Source organism: Oxyura jamaicensis, chromosome 3 (assembly GCF_011077185.1).
Source record: "Oxyura jamaicensis isolate SHBP4307 breed ruddy duck chromosome 3, BPBGC_Ojam_1.0, whole genome shotgun sequence".
NCBI lineage: Eukaryota > Metazoa > Chordata > Aves > Anseriformes > Anatidae > Oxyura > Oxyura jamaicensis.
In genome coordinates, this window is record NC_048895.1 from 49,246,896 (window position 1) to 49,260,765 (window position 13,870).

Here is a 13,870-nt window from a genome sequence, read left to right on the forward strand (position 1 = left end):
TCTAGTATGTGGAATGATCCAATCAGCTAATGATCCAATCAGCAAAACAACATATTACAGATTGCAATTCTAATAGATAAGCTCTAGATGCAGCTCTATCATGTAATTATATAGTTGAAGTTGAGTATTTTTATATGTTTGCTTTTTCTGTTGCTGTAGCCTCTTGCAACAATCTCTTTACCATTTAAATTCCTGGGGCTTTCAGCAGGCAGAACTTTGATTGAATGTTACCCAACAGGGTGGTCTTCAATAAGAAAAGCAGCAAGGTGGCAAAAAAAAATAAGTAAGCTACAAATAGGTACAAAGGGAGTGCAAGCAATGGGAATTCTCTGCATTCATTGTTAGCATGATGTTGGCAAGTTGTTTTCATGTTTTTCATCAGCTAATGCAATCTGTATAAGATATTGCCCCCCAGCAGTTTAGCAGACAAGGATCTGAAATGACAATAAACAATTAATTAGTGACCCCTTGCTAGGCCTTTCTTGAATGTATGGCTTCTGTATAATTTAAATTTTTACTCTTCAAGAGATGAAGCACAAGTCTGCTTCCACTGCCAACGAAATCAGTGTTAGGGAATAGTCAACACAGCATGGTTATACCTCTTTAGCCGTATACTCACTTGTTTGTGCCATGTTATGCACTGTACAGTCCCAAGAGCACTAAAAGGAAAATATAATCAGCTATGAAACAAATAAAATGTCAGGAGCAAAACCACAAGTTCTGGTCCCAACATACATTACAAGTTGCATCTAATGAAAAGGACTGTCTGTCAGGGAGGCTTTGAAACACAGCTTGGGGTTTCAAACATATCTCAAAAGAACTGTAAAACTTAAGTGAGTTCTAGTTTTTACTTCTCATACCATCCTCCTGTTCTCAGTGCTTGATTTGGAGGGCCAGACAGCAGCAGCAGCACCCAAAGCAGCCTAGGAGCAGCACTTATGCACCCCTTCTGCTATCCCATCGAGCTGCAGAGCAATCCCTGGTTTTGGTCTTGGAAGGTACAAGAGGTGCTAAATCACCCACACATCTTTGCTGGGCTCTGCTTTTTGAGATTTCCTTCTCAACAGCCTATCAAGACTGACTCAGCATAGCAGACAAGCAAAAGATCATAACCATTCAAGTGGCTGGTCCCATCTCCATATAGAAATATCAGCCATGTCCCCTCTTTCTATTTATGAAATTGGGAGTCAAAGACATAGGAAAAAATGAACTGCTAGAATTGTCAGCATGTTGTTATTTAATAGTGAACTTCTGTCATCCACTTTCTAAAGAGTCAGTGTTATTTCAAAGCAAAAAAAAAAAAAAAAAAAAAAAAGATCAAAATCACACATATAGAATAACTTAAATAAACATTTTTTTCTTTTTGAAGATGATATAAATACAGGATAAACAAAACGTATTATGCTGGACATTATTCATTGACTTTTCATATCTAAACAGGCAATGTTATTTCAAAGCGAAACAAAAACAAAACAAACAAACAAAACAAAACCACAGATATGAATTCAAGATCAAAACCACACACTTAGAATAACTTAAATTGCCATCTTCCTTTTGAAGATAATTAAAGATAAATAAAACATATTGCATTATGCTGGACTTTCTCCATAAACAGTTCAAATCCAATAGTTCTTCCATTAAGTATTCAGATAATCAAAATATATCAGCTAAACTACTTTGGCACTGACTGGTTCTTTAGAGGAATAAGATGAGTGGCTGAAAAGTAAAGAGATTTTACTTAACCTATAGAAATGAAATTCATATGTTGATGCATCCTTAATCACCTGTTCCTTAGGGAATGCTTTCTCTTCCTTCATCTCTCTTGGACATAACCTACAGCAAATTGGTTTTACCTGAGCAGGGCTGGACGCTATTGGTACCACTTCTTAGTTTAGCTAAAGGACTGAGCAGCTCTGGAAAACATTAGGGATCATCCACAGCCTGACCTAGACCACATTCCTGGGTAAACTGCCCGAAGAGTTTTTCTTTGCTCCTACAGAGCACACTTGCTCCATTCACACACACTTGCTCCATTCACCCCAGAGACAGCCCACCATCAGCTTCCACAGGCTGAAGAGATTTCTTCCACATGAAGAGATTTCTGCTGTAGAGAAGAAATCCATCTGTGTCAACACAGAGGCTGTGCTGCCAGTCATATGCAGAGGCTCATCAAGTTCTGCTACACGTTCTGCTTTAGGCTAGTGGTCACTATGTCACTGATTGACATAGCACCCAGAGATCCCACTTCACAGCACTGCATGTACCTGAAGAGCAAAACATACCTGTGACTTACAGAGCTCACAAACTAGGATAATGTAATAAATAGCAGTTCTTCCCTGCAACACAGTAAGATTCTATTAAGTGAAACGGTTTCCTCTCTTCATGTCACATTGTAGCTTAACCTCAATGTCATAAAAGAACATAGCTGTAACTCATAATATTTAACATTGACTGGATAGGCAAGGAAAGCAAAATTTAGTTCCCTGCATTAGCCATCAGTTTTTGTTTAAAGACCTCAGATGGAAAGTCTGTTTCCTTCTGGTCTTTCTTATTAATACCATTCTTCTAAAAATTACTAGAAAACATTTCAATAATGTACACTCTAAAATAACTGAGCAATTTTGACTATCAGCCCCATCAAAACTTGAACATGAAGTCAGTCAACCTTTGTATCTGTTTTTTTTCTGAGAATTCCTTCCCTTTCTTCTCACTGAAATACTGCCAACAGTAATTATTTTATGTCTTACCTTATTTTATGTCTACCCTAAAAACCTAGGAACCCTGTTTAAGTTCCTGTAGGCAAGTAATTAAAACAGAAGCTTAGTTTCCCTTTGCAGAGCTTCTAGGTCTTGTATTTGCAGCTAAAGGCCTGAAAACATGAATCACATCAACTTAAAGAAGGCAAATAAAAAACACTCAAAGGCACTTCTTAACAAAATTTTCAAGATGTTATGACAACTGCATAATCTGATGAGGAGACACAGGAATTTGACTCATGATTTCTAAATTCTTGGGGTTCACATGCAAGGATTCCTCTTCACCTTCCTTTTCCTCTTCTGCTTTTCTACTCTTGCACTTTGCATGAGGAACGAAGAGGTCCAAATTTCTGGTAGAAATCATCTTCAGCACGAATCAGGGCTTCCTCATCTATGTACACAGCTGGTCTCCGGGAAGCCAGGAAGTACTGCACTTTCCGCAGGCTCCATCCCATCACGTACTTTAGCCAGCCACTGACAGCAGCCGTAGACCTGCCAACGCCAGCGTTGCAGTGAACGTAGACAGTGTGTCCATTCTCCAGCAGCCCATGCAATAGGCAGACAGCTTGTGGCAACATCTGTATTCTTCCTAAGGATAAAAACAAGGCACAGTCACAAGTATTTGAGAAAGTTATGTTCATGGTTGAGATTTTATCTGTATAGCCTGATTCATTGTGAATTACAAGGGCAAACCTGATGTATTTATTTTTTTCTTTCAAATGACCTTCTACTTTAACCTTCATTTCTTCTTGCAACGTAGATTTGGATCACACAAAATCTGTAAAATGCCCCAAGTCTTCTCTAAATATATATTCTGATTAACACTGGATGTGTGTGGCATATTCATTTTCACAGGGACTGAGATAAGGCAGCAAATTACATCAAGCAGCACATCTTACATACCATTAAAGTTAGCAAGCCAAAAATAAAATATTTTTTACCACCAGTTTGTGTATCTACCTACATACTGCTGCTTTCCAAAACCTTGTAATGAAGACCCTAATGCCAATAGTAAGGGAGGGAGAGAGAACAAAAGATCATTTTCCTGTAAGTGTTAACACTCTTATGATATAATCGTGTACTAAGGATATGGTAAAAAAATGCAAAACAGCCTTTCTGACTCCCAAGGGAGTCAGAATACCATATTTCTTGATAATACCATATTTCTTCATACCTCTCTCTACTACTCTGCAGATTGAAGCTGCAAACATCAAAGTGTAACTTTTCCTCATGGTACAGATGAGCACTGACATTAAGTCCTTTCAAATCCTTGTCTTAAGGTCTCCTGTCCTCCCTGATATCCTATTACAGATATGACAGCTCCTTATTTGTGGCAGTGGTACTTCACTCTATTGGGAACACTCTGTTCAGCAGGTAGGCTACTCACTCAAAAACATGCACACTTCCTAAGCTACTGGCTAAAACCAAGATTTTGGACTGAGCATTCTAATGCAGAAATTAAAAATATTATGTTATGACACAATGCACTATGGGTGTTCTAAATAATTAATAATTAATAATTATTTAAATCACATAATCATAGAATGTCCTGAGCTGGAACTCCTGGCTCCACATTAAGATCACCCAAAAATAAGATGATGTGTCTGAGAGCATTGTCTACACAGTTCTTGAACTCAGTACAGCAGTACTCCCCTTTCCTGGGCTGAACAACCCAAGAGACATTAGCCGCACCTTATACATCTCCTCTAGACCCTTCACCATCTTCATAGCCTTCCTTTGGACACACTCTAATAGTATCATGTTCTTATACTGTGGTGCCCAAAACTGCACACAGTGCTTGAGGTGAGGCCACACCAGTGTAGTGTAGGGCAGGACAGTCACTTCCCTCAACCAGCTAGTAATGCCATGCTTGGTGCATCTCAGGATATGGTTGCCCTTTTGGCTGCCAGGGCACAGTGTTGACTCATATACGTTTTGCCATCAACCAGAAGCCTCAGATTCCTTTCCATGGGGCTACTCTCCAGCCTTTCATCCCTTAGGCTGTATGTACAGACAGGGCTGCCCCATCCCAGGTGCAGAATCCAGCATTTTTTCTTGTTAAACTTCATATGGTTGGTGATTTCCCAGCCCTATAATTTAAGATCTTTCTGCAAGGCCTCTCTACCTTCAACAGAGTCAATGCGCCCTCGCAGTTTAGTGTAATCTCTAAACTTAGTATACCTTCAAGTCCTGCATCCAAGTCACTTATGAAAACTTTAAAGAGAACTGGCCCAGTTCACATCTGGCAAGTCGAAGTCACCAATAAAGACAAGGGTGGATGATCTAGAGGTATCTCTTAGCTCCTTAAAGAACAATTCATTGATGTCATCATCCTGGCTGGGTGGCTGATAGTAGACTACCACAATGTCATCCACATTATTTGCTTGTCTCTTAATCCTTACCCAGAGACTTTCAACTCTGTCATCACCAGCTACCAGCCCCATACAGCCCAGCCCCCCCCATTATATGCAGCAGCACCCCCCTGCCTTGTGTGCCATGCTTGCCCTTACTGAAGAGCCTGTAATCGTCCATCATAACAAACCAGCCACAAGACTCTTCTTCCCATCAGGTTCCACTTATGCCAATGATGTCATAGCTCTGGGACTGAGCCAAGGCTTCTAGCTTCTCTTGTTTGTTCCTCATGCTGTGTCTATTTGTGTAGAAACTTTTCAGATGTGCTTCATTGTACCCAGTACCTCATGGCTGACCAAAGGATATCACTAGCATGCAGTCCCTCAAATTTTGTCATGCTGTCCCATAGCTTATCACTGGAAAACCTGGTTTTATCCCTTTCCCCCTCTAAATCTAGTTTAAAGTTCTATCAATTAGCCCTGCTAACTCTTGTATAAAAATCCTTCTCCCCCTCTGAAAAAGTGCAACTCTTCAGGTACCAGCTGGCCTGATGTTGTGTAGAACATCCCACGATAAATAAATCCAAAATTCTGCTGATGACATTAGCCTCAGAGCCACATTTTGAGCAGCTAGGTCTGCCTATTCTTTTAAATATCATTTCCTGCTACTGGAAGGATAGAAGAACACACTACCTGTGCCCCTGATCCTTTAACCAACTGCCCGAAGGCCCTGAAGTCCTTTTTTCTGCCCTTGGATTTCTTTGCTATTTCATCACTGCCACCATGAAAAGCAATTAATGGGTAATAATTATAGGCCTGTACCAGGCTAGTGAGCTTTCTAGTAACATCTCTTACCCGGTCTCCAGGGAGACAGCAGACTTCCCTATGGGTTGAGTGCAGTCAGCATATCAGGCCCCCTGTACCCCTCAGAAGGGAGGCACCATTGACAACAACCCTTGTTTTTTTTCATGATGGAGGTGATTGTGCTACAGGGGGTAGGCTGACTTGCTTAGGTGACCCCTCTAACCTGAACGGACCTTCGTCCACATCATCATTTGCATGCCCATTAAATGCCAGAGCCTCACACCTGTTGTGTAAGGGCACCTAAGAAGGTGAGCTGAGAATGACAAGCTGTCTGCTGTGCAAGCTTGCAGTCTTCCACCTACACAGCACATTTTCATTATACAGGCTGAATTTAAGCTGAAAGAGACAACAGTCAAGCAGTTATCAGTGTTGGCTGGCTTTAAACTCTAATACACATATATTGCAGAGACTAAGTACTTTAGATGAACTCTCCGCCTACCAGAAAATATGAATAAAACAAAAAATGCACCTTGGGGTCTAGCTATATTTTCACAAAAAATATACACAGAAAAAAAAAAAAAAAAAGAAAACAAATAGTCATGAAAGCAACATTTGAAACTAAAAAGTGATTAGTAACTAAAAGATTTTGTTACTATCAAGTTAGCTGCAAGATTGCTCTGAGCATTACCTTCAGTGCTCATATCCGGGGTTGGCATCCAGACATAGGCAAGACCTTCCTCTTTGTATAGTTTCATGAGTATTTCAGGGCTCATGGGTTCTGGATAGCGGTTGCAGCCCCAGGAATTCTGAACAATGTCCCACTCAGTCTGGAAGTTCATCACCGCTGTAACACCCAGCTCGTGTTTTAGCTTGACGGTCACATGCTCCAGCTGCCGAGGGCAACTTCCCAGCCAGATGTTTGGCAGAATTCTAGCACGGAGAAGACACTGAAGTAAGTTTGATTAAAATATCCAAATGCAGAAACTGCCAAATTAAGTGGTATTCCAGCTCAAAACCTGCTTTGCATCATCGCATGAATACTCTTAAGTACAACATTTCCATGTCATACAGTAAGCAGTTTCTTAATTTATTACTGTTTAGTTTGTAATGTTTGATGCTGAGGATCAAGCTCCCAAACTAACACAAAGAGCCAGAGAGTCTGAGAAAAAAAAAAAAAAAATAGAACATAATTAGTAGCACAGGTCTCCAAGGCATCCATCATTAAGCCTGCAGAGGAAACTTACTAACATCACAGATTAGAATAAGAAAACTCTGAAGATTTGTGCAATTTACACAAAAGAAAAAGACCCAGAAGATTCACATGATCCAAATCTGAATTATGCTAGTAAAAAGTCAAAAGCATAGGACTCTTCCAGCTTTGTAGCTGCTGGTATAATGAGGACAGTAGACAGGGAGAAAAATAAACACACACACACACACACACAAAAGAACAACTTTAACCACCCTTCCACGAGAAAATTCAAAAATGAATTGGGAATTTTCCTCTTCATTGTGGAGTCTGGTGGGAACCAAATGCAGAATTACAGTACATGTCTAGCTTCCCTCAGGGCTTGAAGAACAAGAAATTTTGTCAAGAAAACTCAAGAGATATGTGTAGGGCATATAAACATCTGTATTTTTGGTACTTCTCCAAATTAAACTTCAAGACTTCTGTGGTTTCCCCATTAATAATAATTATAAAATTATCCTATGTCTCAACAGGTTTTTATATAAACTAAGAGCCTTTTTTTCAATGGAGATATTTAATCTGCACATAGAGTTAAACTGATGTTATTTAAAATGGACTTGAATCTATTTTGAACATATAATCCATAAACTGCAACAAATACACCCACAGTAGAGCATCCAATCCTGCAAACTTTATTAACTGCAAAACAAATGAATGCAAGCTACAACAAAAGCAAGATCCTCAAAAATGAAGTATCTGCCATACATTTCTTACACTTTTTTCTTTTTTTTTTTTTTTCCCAATTTTAATCTCAGGGACACATAGGAAAACTTTTATTCTTACTGAGGAACAGTTACTCAGATAAACAGACCTTAATCAGGTAGCTATTTCCTGGACTATGGGACTATGACAGAAATAAGTACTAAATAGCATTTAGCTAAGCTCTGCAATTGGTAATGATCAAATTCTGCAATGTTACTACTGAAAGACTGCAAAAACTAGAAATTCGCTCTAGGAAACACATTTTATTATTATTGTTTCCTGTATTTCAGCTACATCCACAGTGAGCAACTACCCAAACACAGCCATTGGTCCCAACAGCCCCTACTCCAGTGACACAAAGAACTTGATCTCAGGATAGAGTAACTGAGTCCCAACTTTCTGGATCACAGACGATGAATGATAACCCAAGAATCTAGACAAATATAGCAAATAACCATTTCAACTGTGCTGCATAAAAGAAAAATGGCAATATCACTAATGCCTTGTGACAATATGAGGATAGTCTTTAAGAACAAGAATGTTAGTATTGGTCCATCAGAGACTTTCCTAGAGACTCATACATATGTGATTCTCTTGATATTTTGGGAAACATATATTACATCTTATAAGTTACCTTGACAGGAGAGAAAAAGCATGTTTTCTAGCATTTGATTGAATTAGGAGTGACTAAAGCATTCCTGAGATAAATAAAATTCTGGGCAGTACTCTTCCTTACAGATAAAGCAATGCCTTGCAATTTTCTCCCTAGTGATTACTGAATGGGAAAACATCACAGATGTGCTATCTGCAAGACCACTGGGATATAGACCATTTATTTACCTTTATTTATTTATTTATTTATTTACTTTTTTTTTTTTGTAGTCCAACAAGTCTGGTCCATGACCAGCAAAAACACCTATTTAAAACAAGAAAATGCTATTTTCATTTTCACCTCTCTTACATGAGTAATAGGATTTTAGTTTTCTTTTTCCAGTATGGCCATGCTTCTGTAAACTGCTTCTGTGCTTCAGTAGGTAACTAGATTTTAGCAACGAGAGTACCTGGCATGCAAAAGAGACCTCTGTTATTTTCTCTCCTCAACTGTCATGTAATACTGCTTTGAGCTGCCTGGAAGCTGCTGCTTTCCAACTCACATGTGGTTGCTTTCCAGCAGTAGATTAAGTGAAACCTCCATACAGTTAAAAACAAAACAAAACAAAACAAAAACTCCTAGGGATTATGTCTTTTTGGTAAACCTATAATCTTTCTATAACCTTTTCAGCCATTAACCTTTTTTATATACCCCAAATATCACAACAGGATCATGTTTTAACAAAATTTTACTTAGAATTCCGTTTTAATATTAAAATGACACTTTGTTATTGTATTGTTAACTCCTTATGTTACTAAGGATAGTACACCATGCTTGTTTTCAGAAGACACGGTCAATTCAGTCACAGTTTAGCAATGAAGAAATAATGTAGAGCAACATTGAAGTACTTGGCTAACTTGGGAGATTAAGACTTGCAGATTTTCTAAAAACCCTTTCTTTAAAGCTGCTTTTTGTACAGTTACTTTCAGCCTGCACTATGCCTCAGTTCCCAATAGGTAATGTGAACATGATATTTACCTACCTCAAGGGAACTTTGGGGGATTAAATGAATGAATGAATGTGAGAACTTTGAATTTGTAGTAAAAATGATTAAATGTTAGACAGGTATCTGCTTGATTTACTTGACTTACAGATCCCAGACTGAAGGCTGACATGTTAAAAAACCTGCATTTTGACTTATAAACTGAAAAACCCAATAACAATTTATTATTACTAGGGAATAAATATGGAACACCCTGAAATCACTTGTATGGTTATTTTCCAGTTGTCATCACACTTAAATTATTTTTAATGATGCAGATATATATCACACTTGGATGCTTCCCCCCAGGACCCTGCACAGCCTAGATTAAATTATAACTATTCACTATGAATGCATCTGGAACAAGAAATGCGTTCTATTTAATCAATGCACATGCAAATAGTCTTCCCATCCGTAAGAAGAAAATGAGTCTGAGGCAATGGAAGATTAGCATTCTTGTACTTTTATTTTTAATGTAGCAGATTGTCATTTTCAGGCTAGAAGAAATGTTCCCAAAGGATGATGCACTGGACTTTTAGTTCCTAGACCTCCATAGGCAGTACAATATCAACCCAACCACTGCAGCTGTAGGGGTCTGATTCACAGCACATGTGACCTGACCCAAGGGAAGGCACAAAGTTGTTGCATCTGGCTGCCAACTGCTCCTCCACCACACCGATGTCGACACTATTTCTTAAGCAGCTCCTTACTTTTGTTGATCATGGTTTAAAGCCAATGGGCACCAATTTCAGTTTTCCTCAAAATGCTGAGCTGTAAACAGAGATGACTCAGGTACTGTTTCCAGATCCATTCAATCATCAGTACACTAGGAGAAGTTGTCTTACTGTCCTAAAATCAGTCAGGCCTTCTGGGGAGTCACAGCTCTTACATAAGCCTAGGATTCAAGCCTTTGGGGAACACATTTCCTTAGAACATCTATCAGATACAGTATTTCAGATGTTCATTTATCCCTATAGCTGCCAGACTTAATCAAGAAAGAGGGCTTTGCCAAACTATAGGTATTCTTCACTGGTTATTGGCAACAGAGTGATCCATTAGCCATTCCATTTGTTTATATTGATAATATTTTTGGTCAAGGTTCAGCATATTATTTTAAATGGAAAGTGATGGATTCATCCCTTAGCTCCAAGTCAAGATGTAGCTCAGTGTTGAAGTTTGCAATTCATTTTAGTTGTCTGCACTGCACTGCAGACTTCTCTTAGATCTTATTAAGAATCTGATGACAGCAGGATGTGTACTAATATATACATATAACAGGGTAGAGCAATTTAGCTGAAACAACAAACAAAATACTGGTTAAATTGGCTGTGCCCTCCCTTAAGGCTTTGATTTCCTAAAGGTGCAGGATGCAACTACAGTTATGTGTAACTTACAGCAAAACTTGCTTTGCATTCCCAGAAGATTGCTCCCAGCATTTTGTGGTGCTCATAAGCACATGGAGTGTTTTTGTACTGATGCAGTGTACACCAGGTGTCAGTGACCCTGACACCAGTACAAGCAAGCAGCCCAAGGGAAATGTAGGCCTCAAGTGCAACTCCGTTAGAGATGGGTTTGCAGCACCGTAACTACTGAAGACTGCTTCAAATTACAGTGCATTCCCATTTCCTCCCCTGATGACAGTGGAGGAGGAACTGGTAGATAATTTTTTGATATGGTGGAATTTAATGGAAAAAGATGATCTGTCAAAACCAAAAGTTTGCACTGAGACTTTTTAGTTTTTAAGCATGTTTAAATTAATTCAAAGACTAAATGCCTGGTGAGAAATAAAGGAAGACCAAGGGATACAAGCAAAAAAATCCTACCTTTCTCTCCCTCTCTCTCACTTGACAAAAAAGAGATTTCCAAAAGCATTGCTTTGGGCATGTTAAAAATGAGAATATAGTAAATTTTACCAGCCTTAGCTGAGATGCTCTTTCATCTTTCCTCCACTCTCTGCCTTGTGACAGGGCACATCATTTTAAACAGTGATACCACTGGATTATGATGACCCACACCCATCATCCTGTATGTGCTCCCCCTTTTGGCATTAGCATTTTTTTTAATGCCACATGCAGTATATTCTTAAATACATGCATGCCTTCGCTGAAATACCAAATTAGACATCTCTCTTCTGGATCTTACTTGTTCTTTCCTTCTGATCTTGTACAGATGAAAGTGATAAGAGCACTTGCTAGAATTCAAATAAGGTTTCTGTACCTTTGTTAACGCCATATAAAGAAATGGTTTAGATTGCTATCTAACGTCCTGAAACGCATTTACAAACAGAGAGAGATTTTTAAATGGCTAAGTTCTGCTCTCCAATGGATAATCTGAACATTTTCAAATATTGCTTGATATGTAGAAAGCACACTGGTGATTATTCTTGCCTCCAGAAATAATTTCCTAATGTCTAATATGAATAGTGCAGTCACAGGTCACAATGACTTCTTGTTGTCTCAACAACAGACATGAAGAACAGGTTATTCCCTTCCACTCTTAAGAATCCTTTTACATATCCAAAAATTACTAGCACACACCCACACAGCTGTGGCTTCTTTATACTAAATAAATAATAATAATAATATATTTAAAAAATCAATCTTTCCTTCCTTGTCATATATTCAGAGCATTTGACGATTCTTGTTTGCCTTTGGACTCTACAGCTAGTTAACGTCTTTCCTAGGATGTTATGCCTAGTACTGGAAAGAGGTCCTACCAGTTCTGAGCAGAAGCAAAGATTAGTTACTTCTTGTGTCCCAAAGGCTATGTCCATATGTATAGTTCTCTGTTTGTCTTTTTATAGTATGACCCTGTTGGCCTACTTTCAACGTGAAATTCTGGTTTCAAGTTAAGATCTCTCACAAGAAATTAGGCTACTCAATGACAGAGCGAAATCTGCCTGAAGCAGAATTATTTAAGATCTTATTAGTTACAACTGCCAGTGGTATCAAATAAAACTAAATGAATATGCAACAAAGGAGCAGATGAGATTCACAGCTGATGGATGCATCTCAGTAATACATATTGGAATAAATAATCTCACACACATCACTGGGGTTTAAATTAACTATAATCGGTTCCACGAGGAAAAAGTGTATACTTGCAGTTACGCTTGGTGTCAGTGTTGCTTTGTAGAGAGGTCAAATCAGAAATATTAGCCTGTACAAAGAAGTAGACTGAAAGAAATACAAAATTTATAACAACCTTCTCAAACCAATGATCTCGGTCTATGCACTCAAACTTTGAACTTTTTTTTAACTGTAACAAAAAAGATGTAGAAAAATTAAAACATTCAAAGTAAAGGAGATGCCAATTATTACCTATGAAAATATTTCCATATGAAGACAGACTAAGAATGTAGAGTATTTAAGAGAGAATGAGATTACTGCTTAAGGATAAGTCGCATGGGAGAAGCAAAGCAAGTGGCCCTATCTACATTAAAGAGGTAAAGAATCTCAGAATCTCAGCTTCCATGTAGCTTCACCTACAAAGCAACTGCTACGAAATAAGTAAAATAGTGGGTTTTCTTTGATGGGTTGGTTGGTTTTTTTTTGGGGGGGTTGGGTTGGGTTGGATTTGTTTTAATTCTTGAATCTTCCTCCAAAATACTGTCAAGATAGGCAGATGAATCCCTGGTTTGGTCTTTTACAACAATATTGGTTTCATTCAATTCTCTTTAAATAAAGGACAGAGAGAGATCCCTCACTAAAATGTATCCTTACTATTGCAATAATAATACAGAACTGAGGAGTTATGACCCTGACAATTCATTGCACATGACGTGTGGGTAAATGACCATGGTCTTAATACCTTCTCCTGCTGACTTACTGATAAAGTCTCCTTGCAGAAGACAAGCTGACTGAGGCTTTGAGATGAGAGGCTTGATTTAAGCAGGATTGGATGAACACAGTCTGATGCACTCCGTTGCCCAGCATGTGGACAAGCACTACTGGCCACAGTTGGAGAGCAAGGTTTGATGATAGTATGGGCTAACTCACAAAACACCAAGATCTAATAGCCAGGTTTAATAACATCATTCTCATCAATAAAGATGGATTAAAAGGCCATAATCTTAGCAGAAGTCATCAGAGTAAAGCACCAATTAATGATAAAACTATATCCTGCTGAAAAGACACAGCTGCAAACCTTGTAATAACTACTTATAGGTAAAAGTTATTTTTTGTTCAAAATAAATGCCAAACATAGAAGGAGTATAAGTCATTGTTGATAAAAATATTCTGCTTTACCACTGGAAGAGTGCAGTTAATTTTGAGGTTAAGAATTCTACCTCAGGGCTTTAAATGAGAATTACGCAGAATACAATGTAGTTCCAGTTTTATTATTATTATTATTATTATTTGGCATTGTGATGAA

The 13,870-nt window shown here is 38.3% G+C and overlaps 1 protein-coding gene across 1 annotated transcript in view; it reads right to left on the reverse strand.

The window, feature by feature from the left end:
- Window positions 1-1,341: 1,341 nt before the first annotated feature.
- The window catches only part of EPM2A (EPM2A glucan phosphatase, laforin), a 41,123-nt gene continuing 28,594 nt past the window's right edge, over window positions 1,342-13,870 (reverse strand). The window contains exons 3-4 of the mRNA XM_035321963.1: window positions 6,600-6,841; window positions 1,342-3,345 (exon numbers count right to left, since the gene is read on the reverse strand). Of these exons, the coding sequence (XP_035177854.1) occupies window positions 3,065-3,345; window positions 6,600-6,841 (523 nt within the window). The 3' untranslated portion in view covers window positions 1,342-3,064. The remainder of the gene's footprint in view (window positions 3,346-6,599; window positions 6,842-13,870) is intronic.